Source organism: Leucopleurus acutus (assembly GCF_964270905.1).
Source record: "Leucopleurus acutus genome assembly, chromosome: 11".
Lineage (NCBI taxonomy): Eukaryota > Metazoa > Chordata > Mammalia > Artiodactyla > Delphinidae > Leucopleurus > Leucopleurus acutus.
The window spans coordinates 29,452,437-29,466,782 of NC_139152.1; the positions used below are offsets into that span (position 1 = coordinate 29,452,437).

Consider the following 14,346-nt stretch of genomic DNA (forward strand, 5'->3'; position numbering starts at 1 on the left):
TTTTTTAACATCTTTACTAGAGTATAATTGTTTACAGTGTTGTGTTAGTTTCTGCTGTATAACAAAGTGAATCAGCTATATACATACATATATCCCCTCTTGCGTCTCCCTCCCAACCTCCTTATTCCACTTCTCTAGGTGGTCGCAAAGCACCAAGCTGATCTGCCTGTGCCATGCAGCTGCTTCACACTAGCTATCTATTTTACATTTGGTAGTGTATATATGTCAGTGCTACTCTCTCACTTCGTCCCAGTTTACCCTTCCCCCACACCATGTCCTCAAGACCATACTCTACGTCTGTGTCTTGATTCCTGGTCTGCCCCTAGGTTCATCAGAACCTTTTTTTTTTTTAGATTCCATATATATGTGTTAGCATATGGTCCTTGTTTTTCTCTTTCTGACTTACTTTGCTCTGTATGACAGACTCTAGGTCCATCCACCTCACTACAAATAACTCGATTTTGTTTCTTTTTATGGCTGAGTAATATTCCATTGTAAATATGTGCCACATCTTTTTTATCCATTCACCTGTCTATGGACACTTAGGTTGCTTCCACGTCCTGGCTATTGTAAATAGTGCTGCAATGAACATTGTGGTACATGACTCTTTTTGAATTATGGTTTTCTCAGGGTATATGCCCAGTAGTGGGATTGCTGGGTCATATGATAGTTCTATTTTTAGCTTTTTAAGGAACCTCTACAGTGTTCTCCATAGTGGCTGTATCAATTCACATTCCCACCAACAGTGCAAGAGGGTTCCCTTTTCTCCACACCCTCTCCAGCATTTATTTGTTTGTAGATATTTTGACAATGGCCATTCTGATACCTCACTGGGGTGAGGTGTGGGGTGATACCTCACTGTAGTTTTGACTTGCATTTCTCTGATGATTAGTGATGTTGAGCATCCTTTCATGTGTTTGTTGGCAATCTGTATAACTTCTTTGGAGAAATGTTTGTTTAGGTCTTCTGCCCATTTTTAGATTCAGTTGTTTGTTTTTTTGATATTCAGCTACATGAGTTGCTTGTATATTTTGGAGATTAATCCTTTGTCAGTTGCTTCATTGGCATATATTTTCTCCCATTCTGAGGGTTGTCTTTTCATCTTGTTTATGGTTTCCTTTGCTGTTCAAAAGCTTTGAAGTTTCATTAGGTCCCGTTTGTTTTGTTTTTATTTCCATTTCTCTAGGAGGTGGGTCAAAAAGGATCTTGCTGTGATTTATGTCATAGAGTGTTCTTCCTATGTTTTCCTTTAAGAGTTTTATAGTGCCTGGCCTTACATTTATGTCTTTAATCCATTTAGAGTTTATTTTTGTGTATGGTGTTTGGGAGTGTTCTAATTTCATTCTTTTACATGTAGCTGTCCAGTTTTCCCAGCACCACTTATTGAAGAGGCTCTCTTTTCTCCATTGCATATTCTTGCCTCCTTTATCAAAGGTAAGGTGATCATAGGTGCGTGGGTTTGTCTCAGGGCTTTCTATCTTGTTCCACTGATCTATATTTCTGGTTTTGTGCCAGTACCATACTGTCTTGATTACTGCAGCTTTGTAGTATAGTCTGAAGTCAGGAAGCCTGATTCCTCCAGCTCCATTTATCTTTCTCAAGATTGCTTTTGCTATTCGGGGTCTTTTGTGTTTCCATACAAATTGTGAATTTTTTGTTCTAGTTCTGTGAAGAATGCCATTGGTAGTTTCATAGGGATTGCATTGAATCTGTAGATTGCTTTGGATAGTATAGTCATTTTCACAATGTTGATTCTTCCAATCCAAGAACATGGTATATCTCTCCATCTGTTTGTATCATCTTTCTTTCATCAGTGTCTTATAGTTTTCTGCATACAGGTCCTTTGTCTCCTTAGGTAGCTTTATTCCTAGGTATTTTATTCTTTTTGTTGCAGTGGTAAATGGGAGTGTTTCCTTAATTTATCTCTCCATTTTTCATCATTAGTGTATAGGAATGCAAGAGATTTCTGTTCATTTATTTTGTATCCTACTACTCTACCAAATTCATTGATTAGCTCTAGTAGTTTTCTGGTAGCATCTTTAGGATTCTCTATGCATGGTATCATGTCATCTGCAAATAGTGACAGCTTTACTTCTTCTTTTCCAATTTGGATTCCTTTTATTTCTTTTTTTTTCTCTGATTGCTGTGGCTAAAACTTCCAAAACTATGTTGAATAATAGTGGTGAGAGTGGGCAACCTTGTCTTGTTCCTGATCTTAGTGGAAATGGTTTCAGTTTTTCACCATTGAGAATGATGTTGGCTGTGGGTTTTTCATATTTGGCCTTTATTATTTTGAGGTAGGTTCCCTCTATGCCCACTTTATGGAGATTTTTTATCATAAATAGGTGTTGGATTTTGTCAAAACCTTTGCATCTACTGAGATGATCATATGGTTTTTATTACTCAATTTAGTAACATGGTTTATCACATTGATTGATTTGCGTATATTGAAGAATCCTTGAATTCCTGGGATAAATCCCACGGGATCATGGTGTATGATACTTTTAATGTGCCGTTGGATTCTGTTTGCTAGTATTTTGTTGAAGATTTTTGCATCTATGTTCATCAGTGATATTGGCCTGTAGTTTTCTTTTTTTGTAACATCTTTGTCTGGTTTTGAATCAGGGTGATGGTGGCCTCATAGAATCAGTTTGGGAGTGTTATTCCCTCTGCTGTATTTTGGAAGAGTTTGAGAAGGATAGGTGTTAACTCTTCTCTAATTGTTTGGTAGAATTCATCTCTGCAGCCATCTGGTACTGAGATTTTGTTTGTTGGAAGATTTTAAATCACAGTTTCAATTTCAGTGCTTGTGATTTGTCTGTTTATATTTTCTATTTCTTCCTGGTTCAGTCTCAGAATGTTGTGCTTTTTTTAAGAATTTGTCCACTTCTTCCAGGTTGTCCATTTTATTGGTATATCGTTGCTTGTAGTAATTTCTCATGATCCTTTGTATTTCTGCAGTGTCATTTGTTACTTCTTTTTCATTTCTAATTCTATTGATTTGGGTCCTCTTCCTTTTTCCTTGATGAGTCTGGCTAATGGTTTATCATTTGTTTATCTTCTCAAACAACAAGCTTTTAGTTTTATTGATCTTTGCTATTGTTTCCTTCATTTCTTTTTCATTTATTTCTGATCTGATCTGTATGATTTCTTTCTGCTAACTTTGGGACTTTTTGTGTGTGTGTGTTCTTCTTTCTCTAATTGCTTTATGTGTAAGGTTAGGTTGTTTACTTGAGATTTTTCTTGTTTCCTGAGGTAGGACTCTATTGCTATAAACTTTCCACTTAGAACTGCTTTTGCTGCATCCCATAGGTTTTGGGTCATTGTGTTTTCATTGTCATTTGTTTTTAGGTAGTTTTTGATTTCCTCTTTGATATCTTCAGTGATCCCTTGGTTATTTAGTAGCGCATTGTTTAGCCTCCATGTGCTTGTATTTTTTACAGTTTTTCTACTGTAATTGATATATTGTCTTATAGGGTTGTGGTAGGAAAAAATACTTGATATGATTTCAATTCTCTTAAATTTAGCAACATTTGAGTTGTCACTCATGATATGATCTATCCTGGAGAATGTTCCATGAACACTTGAGAAGAAAGTGTGTTCTGTTGTTTTGGGGTGGAATGTCCAATAAATATCAACTAAGTCTATCTTGTCTAATGTGTCCTTTAAAGCTTGTGTTTCCTTATTTATTTTCATTTTGGATGACCTGTTCATTGGTGAAAGTGGGCTGTTAAAGTCCCCAACTATTTTTGTGTTACTGTCAATTTCCTGTTTTATGGCTGTTAGCATGTGCCTTATGTATTGGATTGATCCCTTGATCATTATGTAGTGTCCTTCTTTGTCTCTTGTAATAGTCTTTATTTTAAAGTCTATTTTGTGTGATATGAGAATTGCTACTCCAGCTTTCTTTTGAATTCCATTTGCATGGAATATCTTTTTCCATCCCCTCACTTTCAGTCTGTATGTTTCCCTAGGTCTGAGGTGGGTCTCTTGTAGATAGCATATGTACAGGCCTTGTTTTTGTAACCCTTCAGCCAGTATAGGTCTTTAGGTTGGAGCATGTAATCCATTTATTTGTTATTGTCAATATGTATGTTCCTATTACCCTTTTCTTAATTGTTTTGTTTTTGTTTTTGTGGGTCTTTACTTTTTCTAGTGTTTCCTGCCTAGAGAAGTTCCTTTAGCATTTGTTGTAAAGCTGGTTTGGTGTTGCTGAATTCTATTAACTTTTGCTTATCTGTAAAGATTTTTATTTCTCCATAGAATCTGAATGAGATCCTTGCTGCATAGAGTAATCTTGGTTGTAGGTTTTTCCCTTTCATCACTTTAAATATGTCCTGCCACTTCCTTCTGGTTTGCAGAGTTTCTGCTGAAAAATTTGTTATTTCTGTTGAAAAATTTCTTTGTTTCTGCTGAAAATTTGTTGCTTTTCCCTTGCTGCTTTTAATATTTTTTCTTTGTATTTAAGTTTTGATAGTTTGATTAATATATGTCTTGGTGTGTTTCTCTTTGGGTTTATCCTGTATGGTACTCTCTGCTTCCTCGATTTAATTGACTATTTCCTTTCCCATGTTAGGGAAGTTTCGACTATAATTTCTTCAAAGTTTTTCTCAGACCCTTTCCTTTTCTCTCTTCTTCTGGGACCCATATAATTCGGTCTGTTTAATGTTGTCCCAGAGGTCTCTGAGACTGTCCTCAATTCTTTTCATTCTTTTTTCTTTATCCTGCTCTGTGGCAGTTATTTCCACCATTTTATCTTCCAGCTCACTTTTCCATCTTCTGCCTCGGTTATTCTGTTATTGATTCCTTCTAGAGTATTTGTAATTTCAGTAACTGTGTTGATTATCAGTGTTTGTTTGCTCTTTAGTTCTTCTAGGTCCTCATTATATGTTTCTTGTATTTTCTCCCTTCTGTTTCCTGGATTTTGGATCACCTTTACTATCATTACTCTGAATTCTTTTCAGGTAGGTTGCCTATTTCATCTTCATTTATTTGGTCTTGTAGGTTTTTACCTTGCTCCTTCAACAACATATTTTTTTGTTGTTTCTTTTTTTGGGGGGGGGTGCTTTTGTATTCCTGTCTTACAGGTTGTTTGTCATGAGTCATCCAGCACTGGAGTTTGTAGGCACTTGGATAGAGCTGGGTCTTGGTGCTGAGATGAGGACTTCTGGGAGGCCTCACTCCGATTGATATTCCCTGGGCACAGTAAAAAAAAAAAAAAAAAAAAAAGGAAGAAAGAAAATAAGGAGCAGTACAATATCAAAGAATAAAAAACAGAATAAAATTAGAAAGATAAAAACCTATTAGGATAAATAAAACTATAATTGAAACAACTGCAACAAGGTAAAATAAATACACAACAGAAAAAAGAAAAAAAAAATTGGGGGGGGGGAACAAGCCAAAAGGAAAAATCACTAACAAAATATAAAGAATAAAATAAAATTAGAAAAATAAAAGATTATGAAAAATAAAAATATAAAAGAATCAACAACAATGAATCAACAAGGTAAAACATAACCCCAATCTGACAGAGCAAAAAGGAATAGAAGAAAATAAAAGAAAAACAGCCTTGGCTATGTGGGTGGAGTTTTGGGGGGGAACTTAGGCTGGGGCGGTGTTTAGGGTGGGGGGGTGACTTTTGAGTGTGGGGCGGGACCTACATGGGGCGATGTCCAAGTGTGGGACGGGGCCTAGGTGCGTGGGTGGGGGGTGACTTTCAAGTGCGGAGTGGGGCCTCTGCTTAGGACCTGAGCAGAAGGGGAGAGGCAGCACGTGGAAAGGAGGGCCTCTGGACTGTGGGCTTCTGGAGTTTGGAGGTAGGACCCTGAGTGAGGGTGTGTGGGTGGGGTTTAGGCCAAGCTCATTGGAGGGGGTCTCTGAGTGTAGAGGTATGGCCCTGGGTGGGGGTGTAGGGGCGAGGCTTGGGCTCTGTGCTGCAGGAGGGAGGCTCCAAATGCAGAGGATTAGGCCTGGGAGCCCAACAGGCTTCCTGGTGCTTAAGTGTACAGGGAAAGCACCAGCCGTGTTCCCTTCCCTTCCTTCGTGCCCCTCCCCCATGGTCTCCCCCCATCGCTGCTGGACCCCTATCTGTGAGTGGGTCTCGCTGGGTGTAGGAACTCCTCCCCTCCACCAGCCGCCCCTCAGGGGTGCCAGTCCCAGAGGTCTGGCCTTTACTTTTGATCGCCCTTCTCTCCCTCCCACTCCCTCAGGACATGCGTGGCTGGAGGGGCCCAGGTGGTCGGCAGGGGAAACCTGGCCATGCTCCCTTTTGATCTTCCCTCCCAGTGGTCCTCCAATTTCCTCCTTCTGGCATGGGATCCCTTCCCCTCCCCCAGCCACCCCTCAGGGGGGCCAGTCCTGACTCGCCTCCACTTCTCCTCCTCCCTCACTCCCCCCATGCCCCACATCCTACCCAGTCACTGCGGGTTCCTCCCATCCCCTTAGGTGTCCGTGGCCCCCACCATTGCCTGGTAGGTACCCTAGTTGTGAGGAGATGCAAATTTTGTGTCCTCCTAGTACACCATCTTGACTCCACCCTTCTCTCATATCTACTTGATCAATCTGTCCTGCATGAAAAAAAATCACAACTCCATAAAAATCAAACTAACAGAAGAAGAAATTTATTAATATTGAATTAGAGTAAAATGGTTGAAACACCAGCTCCAGTTCCAGGGGTCAGGGATCACCAAGGCACGTGATGCTCTGGTGTTGAGGTCACGTGTGCATTTACTTGACAACCAACAGCTTTCAAGATCTTTCTGAACATCCCTTCTGCACCGTTCATCCGTAAGTCTACCAACCAATTCCACTGCCCTACGTGGGGCAAAAACTGTCTCTTCACATATTACTTTTTTTTTTTTTTTTTGCGGTACGCGGGCCTCTCACCGTTGCGGCCTCTCCCGTTGTGGAGCACAGGCTCTGGACGTGCAGGCTCAGCGGCCATGGCTCACGGGCCCAGCCACTCTGCGGCATGTGGGATCCTCCCAGACCGGGGCACGAACCCATGTCCCCTGCACTGACAGGCGGACTCTCAACCACTGTGCCACCAGGGAAGCCCACACATTACATTTTAAGGCACAAATTATTCATTATAAACTGGAAGCCACTTTAAGAAATCTATCAAAAGATAGATTTTATGGTTGAAAATATGTCTGTGAATTTATATTAGGTCTCCAAAGTAATCAAAAAGAAAGAGGATGTCAAGTGAGTTCTCAAAGAAACAATTTTTCTTGTCATTCAAATTTTCAAAATTCATGTGTGTGTTCTTCTGAGCCAGTAAAATAAGTAAAATGAATTCTCCTGTTCCATTTATGAAATCTCTTCCTCAAATTTTGACATAATGAATTAATTTAATTCATCCTCAAGGCAATTTCAAGGTTTTCACTGTAAATTCCTTAAAGCAGAACTCAAATTTCATGGATTTCTATAAAACAAGGACTTTTTTTGGATCAAAATACTCCTAGAGCTATATACTAGTACAAAGCATTACACATTATTTGTTTATATACACTTTCTATACAGTGTCACTAAAGAACTTTGAAATCGTGGTTTCCATATTTCCCATTTTAATTTTTCCACACAGTCTGTTTGTTTTTTTCCTGAGTGTGAATTTTACATAAATTTTATTGAAAAATTATTTTAAAAGGAATTTAGAAAGAATTCATTCATGCACCTCCCACTCCCAACTGTACAAAGAAAAATTTCTTTCTCTTGATTTGATTCTAAGAAATGGAATGATAATCTTAAACTTTTCCTTTCAAATCCAGTCCTTGTGCAAATTCAAGCTCAATATATTTACAACATGAAGCAAGATATGAACTAACTTCACATTTTCAAAACAGATAATCTTTTCTGCATGTTTTTTTTCTCTGTAAGGATTTAGAGTTAGTACCCATGATCATTAAAAAAATATATATATATATTTGTGTATATATATATATACAAATTTTGTATATATATACAAAAATATATATATTTGTATGTGTGTGTACATATATATATATGAAACTCAGCATTCTTATTCAAAAAAGTGTTCATACAAAAACCTGCCACTCAACTAGATGACAGTTTTATAAGTCGCTTCTTTTTTTTTTTTGACAACCTATTTATCCTACTATTTAAAATCCTTGAAGGAAGGCTTGCCATAAATGATAGTGTATTTCAAAGGTCATGTAATTTGTAATTTGTCATTCTTCATTTTGCAGGAAATGGTTCATGATGTAAACAACACATGAGCAATATATTAACATGTTTTGCTGTCTTTTAGTATGAATAGATTTTTCTCTTAATTTTGATGACAGTCAAGGCAAACTATACATTGTTCTGGTCAACTATGGGTTGTAAAGAAGAAGATATGTATTAAATTGTATATGTCGTTATGCTTTGGTATCTCTAATTGCTGTGCCTTGTTTGTTTGGTAGAGGTAGATTCTAAACTTCTAGAAAGAAACATACTTTTGATTATTCATTTATTCATTCATTCATTCTTTTAAATATTCATCAATTCTGTCAAAGTGCTTATATTAAATGCCTAATAAATTCAAGAAAGAAATGATTTAGGTAACAGATGATGAAAACTGTGGAATAGTTTCTACTTTTGTGAAACTCATGGAAAAGCAAGAGAAGCAAACAAGCAATCATGTGAATGTGAGTTTTTTTTGTATGTGTGCTGTCAGGATGGCCTGCTTGCCAGACACTCCTCTATTACCCTGTTTGTGGTGCTGACAGAGGAGGATTCCCATGCCCATTATATATTTCTCACCTTAGTGCCTCATATGAAGTAGAGAGGACAGATCCTTATTTGCGGGCTATGGTCAGACATGTGACTCAAGCTTAACCAAATGCACATTCACCCTTTCTATGTGGCTTTTCAAAGTGGGACATTTGGCTCAAGAATTGGGAGAGTTTTGTTTTGTTGTGTCATTACTATCATGACAGCAGTAATTGCCCTGGTAGCTCTAGCATGGCACCTGTGATCTTGGCAGAGGGACTGCTGGTGACATCTTAAATAGTATAAAGCTGTTGCATGTCCTTACCCTTAATTTCTGCTTTCCAGCATCCATGGACATGTGCCTTGTTATAATTTCACTATTGCTGTCTCTCATTGATTCTATGAGGCTTTAATTTATATCTACTCCTAATGTATCTCCCTCTCCCACCTGCCAAAACACAAACACACACACACAGCTAGGGTCACAAAGAACAGCTCAAATGTCCTTCACAGCTTAAAATAAAACTTATTGAACAATAGTTTATGTCCCCAAAGAGTGAAATTAAGATAAAAAGAACAGAATTTCTGTCCATGTGGGTACAGCGTAACAGTCAAATGCACTTTGATTTCATATTTTTTTTGACCTATTTTGTCTTTCATTAAAACACGTAAAACAGAGTAGGGCTTGGTGAGTAGTAATCATATGTCAGTATGAGCTATTTTATTATACAAAGGGGTGGAGCATAGAGGTTAAGAGTCCAGGTTATGGTTCTACACTGACTTTATTCATAAACTAGCTCTTCCATTTACACATCTGTGTGACCTTGGGCAAGTTACTTGGAAAGGTTACTTAAAATCTCTGTGCCTGAGTTTCTTCATAGGTGAAATAAGGCTCATAATAGTATCATTCAAGACTGAGATTGATAATCCCAGCAATATTTATAGGAAAGTCTTGTCATATATTAAGCTCTCATGGAGTGTTATCTGTTTCTAGCTTCATCTAATTTCATGTCCATTTTCCCAATAAATCCACTGAAATTTAATAATTGTTTATATATATATATATATATATATATATATATACTCTCTCTTCTTAATAATGAAAGGATTTGTAGCTTTTCATGTTCTCTTTGAGTAAAGGTTTAGTATATTTTATATACTTTGTTATGTTTGGTTCTGTAAGTACTTAATTTCTAAATAGGCATTGTAATTTTGCTTTCAGAGTAATTAGAGCTATTTAAATGAGTTCTATATTATAATTTCCTACTTGTTATTGTATTATTAAGCTTATTAATTTCTCAAGTTATTGCACTGAGGCCAGAAACTGTGGTTTTTTTCTATTTTTAATAACTGATTAAAGTTTATTGCTTTGAGAACATAAATTTTGAACGTTTTTCAGATATTTGGGAGCTCTTTGCATGTCTATTTAGTCTAATTTTAAATTTCAGTATAAACCTATTAATTCAGACTTGTACTTATACTCTTCAAAATCGATATCATTTTTAAAGTTTTCTATGGACTTGCTTAAAATCATTTTGAGAGAGGAGTCAAAGATTTCCACTTACATTATAAGACCAATATTAATCATCTTCTCATTATTTTAAAAGTGTTTGCTATTCATATTATATATTCTTTGTGGATCATGAATTTGTCCATTTTAATATTGATATTGCCCATCCTCCTTTTTTTTGGTTATTGTTCGTATTTATTTGTTTGCTTTTATCAAGTAAAGAAGGGTCTCTTCACTATTTGCCAGTCAAAATCTCTTCAGAACAGACAAGCTGTACTGGAAAGGAATAAAACCCAGGGTCATAGGCTTATTCCAAGTTTCAGAGAATAGTCATGTTCTCTCCAAGTATTCTTTTCTTTAATTGAAGTATATTTGATTTACAATATTGTGTTAGTTTCAGGTGTACAGCAAAGTGATTCGGTTATACATTTGTATGAATAAATTAATATATATTCTTTTTTCTCAGTTCTTTTCCATTATAGGTTATTATATGATACTGAATATATTTCCCTATGCTAGACAGTAAATCCTTGTTGTTTATCTATTTTATATATGGTCTCTCCAAGTATTCATTTAAGCACATGCCTGGCAGCCATGCCCAGTCAGTCTCTCCTTGACCCAGATAGGAGTTTTCCAGATTGACATCACCAACAGGTTTGACTTTATTTATGGCTATGCATACTTAGTGAAAAATGAAAATGCAGTGCTGCTTATTCAAAAATTCTTCAGAATTTCAAGATGGCAACAATGGAGCATTAAACCAAGTGTGTAGTCCTTCTGTCTGGGTCTGAGTGGATGCACTAGGTGCATGCCCATAAATCTGGCTCTTCTTGTACCTTCTTTTTCAATGGTAATGTTTCCATCTCCTACTTCAGCCACTTTGGGAGAAACATGGGGGAAAAAACGGGAATTAATTTTTTTCTTGCAATCACTGATTTTCAATTTTAACATAGAATGGAACAAAATCCATGGAGCTAAAGACACAGTTGAAGTTCAACAGTCATAATAAACCACTAAGGTATTATATACTTCCGATTTTATAGTGTATACAGGATTATTTTTTGTAATGCATCTCCAGATTAAGGAATTTAAATAATTTAATAGTCAAAATTATGTTTGGGATTTAAAGAATATATTTAAGAATGCATAAAATTTGCCTTTTATCCTTATCTGTAATTTTATTCTGTTTTTACTCTCAATATTAACTTACAAGGTTTTTTCTTAGTTATATAATTTTTTACATTTTAGTAATGTGATATTCCTTATTGTTATTCATTTGAGTTTTATTCCAAAAACTCTGTTGTATCGATGACAATGATGGTGATTGATGATGGGGGAATAAAATGTACTTTATCCATGAATTATTTGTCTTAAGATTATCTATATGTAAACATCAATGACTCTAAGAGTTAGTTATGAAGTTCATAAATTAATCATTTACCGTTTACTCATTATGTTATTTTTGTTGATATAATTCTATTGATAAATGAATCTGTTGCAATTTCAAAGCTAGAAAAAATGTATTGCCACTTCTTCTCAATGTAAGTGTATTACTTAATTTTTAAATCCAAATGCATCATAATTCAAAGTTAATTGCAGAGACTTTTTGTTAAATTATCCCAACTTATCTTGCTCTTTGTATTTATAAGCTCTTTAATATTGCATGTATTCAAGATATCAAAGTAGCCTTAAAAACTTATTACAAATGATAGCTTTTTTACTTAGATTAATCTGCTACTATGATACAAAGGGTGTTTTATTAAATATTCATTTTCTTCTATCAGCACTGATACTAGTAATTTAAGTTTGGCTATAGAGTAATCAATTAAAGTAAAGCATGCTGTGTGAACACTAAACCTAACACATTAATTTAGTCTATTTTGACTACTCGTGCTGTCTTGCAAATCATTCCTATGGTTACAACACATTTATCAAAGTTTCTAATAGAAAAACATTCCATGATGGCAAGACCTATACTAAATAAATATAAGATTTATGGATAATAAAAATATTTAGATTTAATTTCGTAAATTAAGTGACATTTTCCTAATATCACAGAACACATACAATAAAAATGAGCTAAATACACTAAAATTTTGTTTAAATTATTGTGGAAAAATGACTGTGTAAGGTTAATCATAGAAGGTGTACAAATGATTATACAAGAAGAGCATAAAATTTAATTAACTCTGTGATAAATTAAGGATAGTGAACAGGCAAGTGACATCTTAGAGCTGGCATATAAGTGAAATTGTGTCCAAGTGTCACCTTGGTTGGAGCATTTTCATATTCCTAGTAAGCAGGTGTCATTATTTCAACAGAATAAAAGGACAAGAAACTTTACAATGTTGTCTTAACTTTGGAATCACTATTGCAAATCCTTAAAATGATAGCATAAATGTGACTCTGATAAATGTACTTGTAGGGAATTTAACTTTACCCTAAAGAGGTCTGGCCTTGGCCTTTGCCTTTGCTCTCAGGGAGATATATCCTTTGGAAGGTCATGCCTGACAGGAGCATCTTTGTATAGGGGTCTGACCACACCAGATTAAGGTAGGGGTTGACCAGGATAGAAAGACCAACAATGTGATACAGAGTAGGGCTTTGGGTCATACAATATCACTTGAAATGGAGACTGAGATCAACCAGGGGGCAAGTGGAACCCCAGTAGTGACTGAATACTGAAGCTGAATACTGGGGTGAGCTTCCCTGGTTCATAGTGCTGAAACCTTAGGGTACTGTCGCACAAGGATACCAGGAAAGCAACACCTCCTGATTCCACAGTCAATCAAGTCCAGGAAGCACAGAGAGTCCAATAGGATACTATCAGAGAAACACACCAAGACACATATTAATCAAACTATCAAAAATTAAATACAAAGAAAATATATTAAAAGCAGGAAGGGAAAAGCAACAAATAAATACAAGGGAATCCCCAAAAGGTTAACAGCTGATCTTTCAGCAGAAACTCTGCAAGCCAGATGGGAGTGGTATGACATTTAAAGTGATGAAAGGGAAAAACATACAACGAAGATTACTCTACCCAGCAAGGATCTCATTCAGATTTGATAGAGAAATTAAAACCTTTACAGACAACCAAAAGCTAAGAGAATTCAGCAACAACAAACCAGCTTTACAAAAAATGCGAAAGGAACTTCTCTAGGCAAGAAACACAAGAGAAGGAAAATACCTACAATAACAAACCCCAAACAATTAAGAAACTGGTAATAGGAACATACATATTGATAACTACCTTAAATGTAAATGGTTTAGATGCTCCAACCAAAAGACTTAGACTGGCTGAATGTATACAAAAACAGGACCCATATATATGCTGTCTACAAGAGACCCACTTCAGACTGAGGGACACATACAGACTGAAAGTGAGGGGATGGAAAAAGATATTCCATGCAAATGGAAATCAAAAGAAAGCTGGAGTAGCAATTCTCATATCACACAAAATAGACTTTAAAATAAAGACTATTACAAGAGAGAAAGAAGGACACTACAAATGAGCAAGGGATGAATCTAACAGGAAGATATAAAAATTGTAAATATTTATGCACCCAACATAGGAGCACCTCAATACATAAGGCAAATGCAAACAGCCATAAAAGGGAAAATCGACAGTAACACAATAATAGTAGGGCACTTTAACACCCCACTTTTACAAATGGACAGATGATCCAAAATGAAAATAAATAATGAAGGAAACACAAGCCTTAAATGATACATTAAACAAGGTGGACTTAATTGATATTTATAGGACATTCCATCCAGAAACCACAGAATACACTTTCTTCTCAAATGCTCATGGAACATTCTCCAGGATAGGTTATATCTTGGGTCACAAATCAAGCATTTGTAAATTTAAGAAAATTGAAATCATATCAAGTATCTTTTCTAACCACAATGCTATGAGACTAGATATCAATTACAGGAAAAAAATCTATAAAAAATACAAACACATGGAGGCTAAACAATACACTACTAAATAACCAATAGATCACTGAAGAAATCAAAGAGGAAATCAAAAAATACCTAGAAACAGATGACAATGAAAACACGATGACCCAAAACCTATGGGATGTAGCAAAAGCAGCTCTAAGAGGGAAGTATATAGCGAT

The 14,346-nt window shown here is 36.0% G+C and overlaps 1 protein-coding gene and 1 long non-coding RNA gene across 2 annotated transcripts in view; both read right to left on the reverse strand.

Annotated features, from left to right (window-relative positions):
- The window catches only part of LOC309969294, a 312,522-nt gene that overhangs the window by 243,787 nt on the left and 54,389 nt on the right, over positions 1-14,346 (reverse strand). The window lies entirely within an intron of this gene.
- LOC309968266 (uncharacterized protein) overlaps positions 10,392-14,346 on the reverse strand; it is a gene marked incomplete at its 5' end in the record, with an annotated part of 47,196 nt that continues 43,241 nt past the window's right edge. The window contains one exon of the mRNA XM_082849492.1: positions 10,392-11,097. Coding sequence (XP_082705618.1) covers positions 10,934-11,097 — 164 coding nt within the window. The 3' untranslated portion in view covers positions 10,392-10,933. The remainder of the gene's footprint in view (positions 11,098-14,346) is intronic.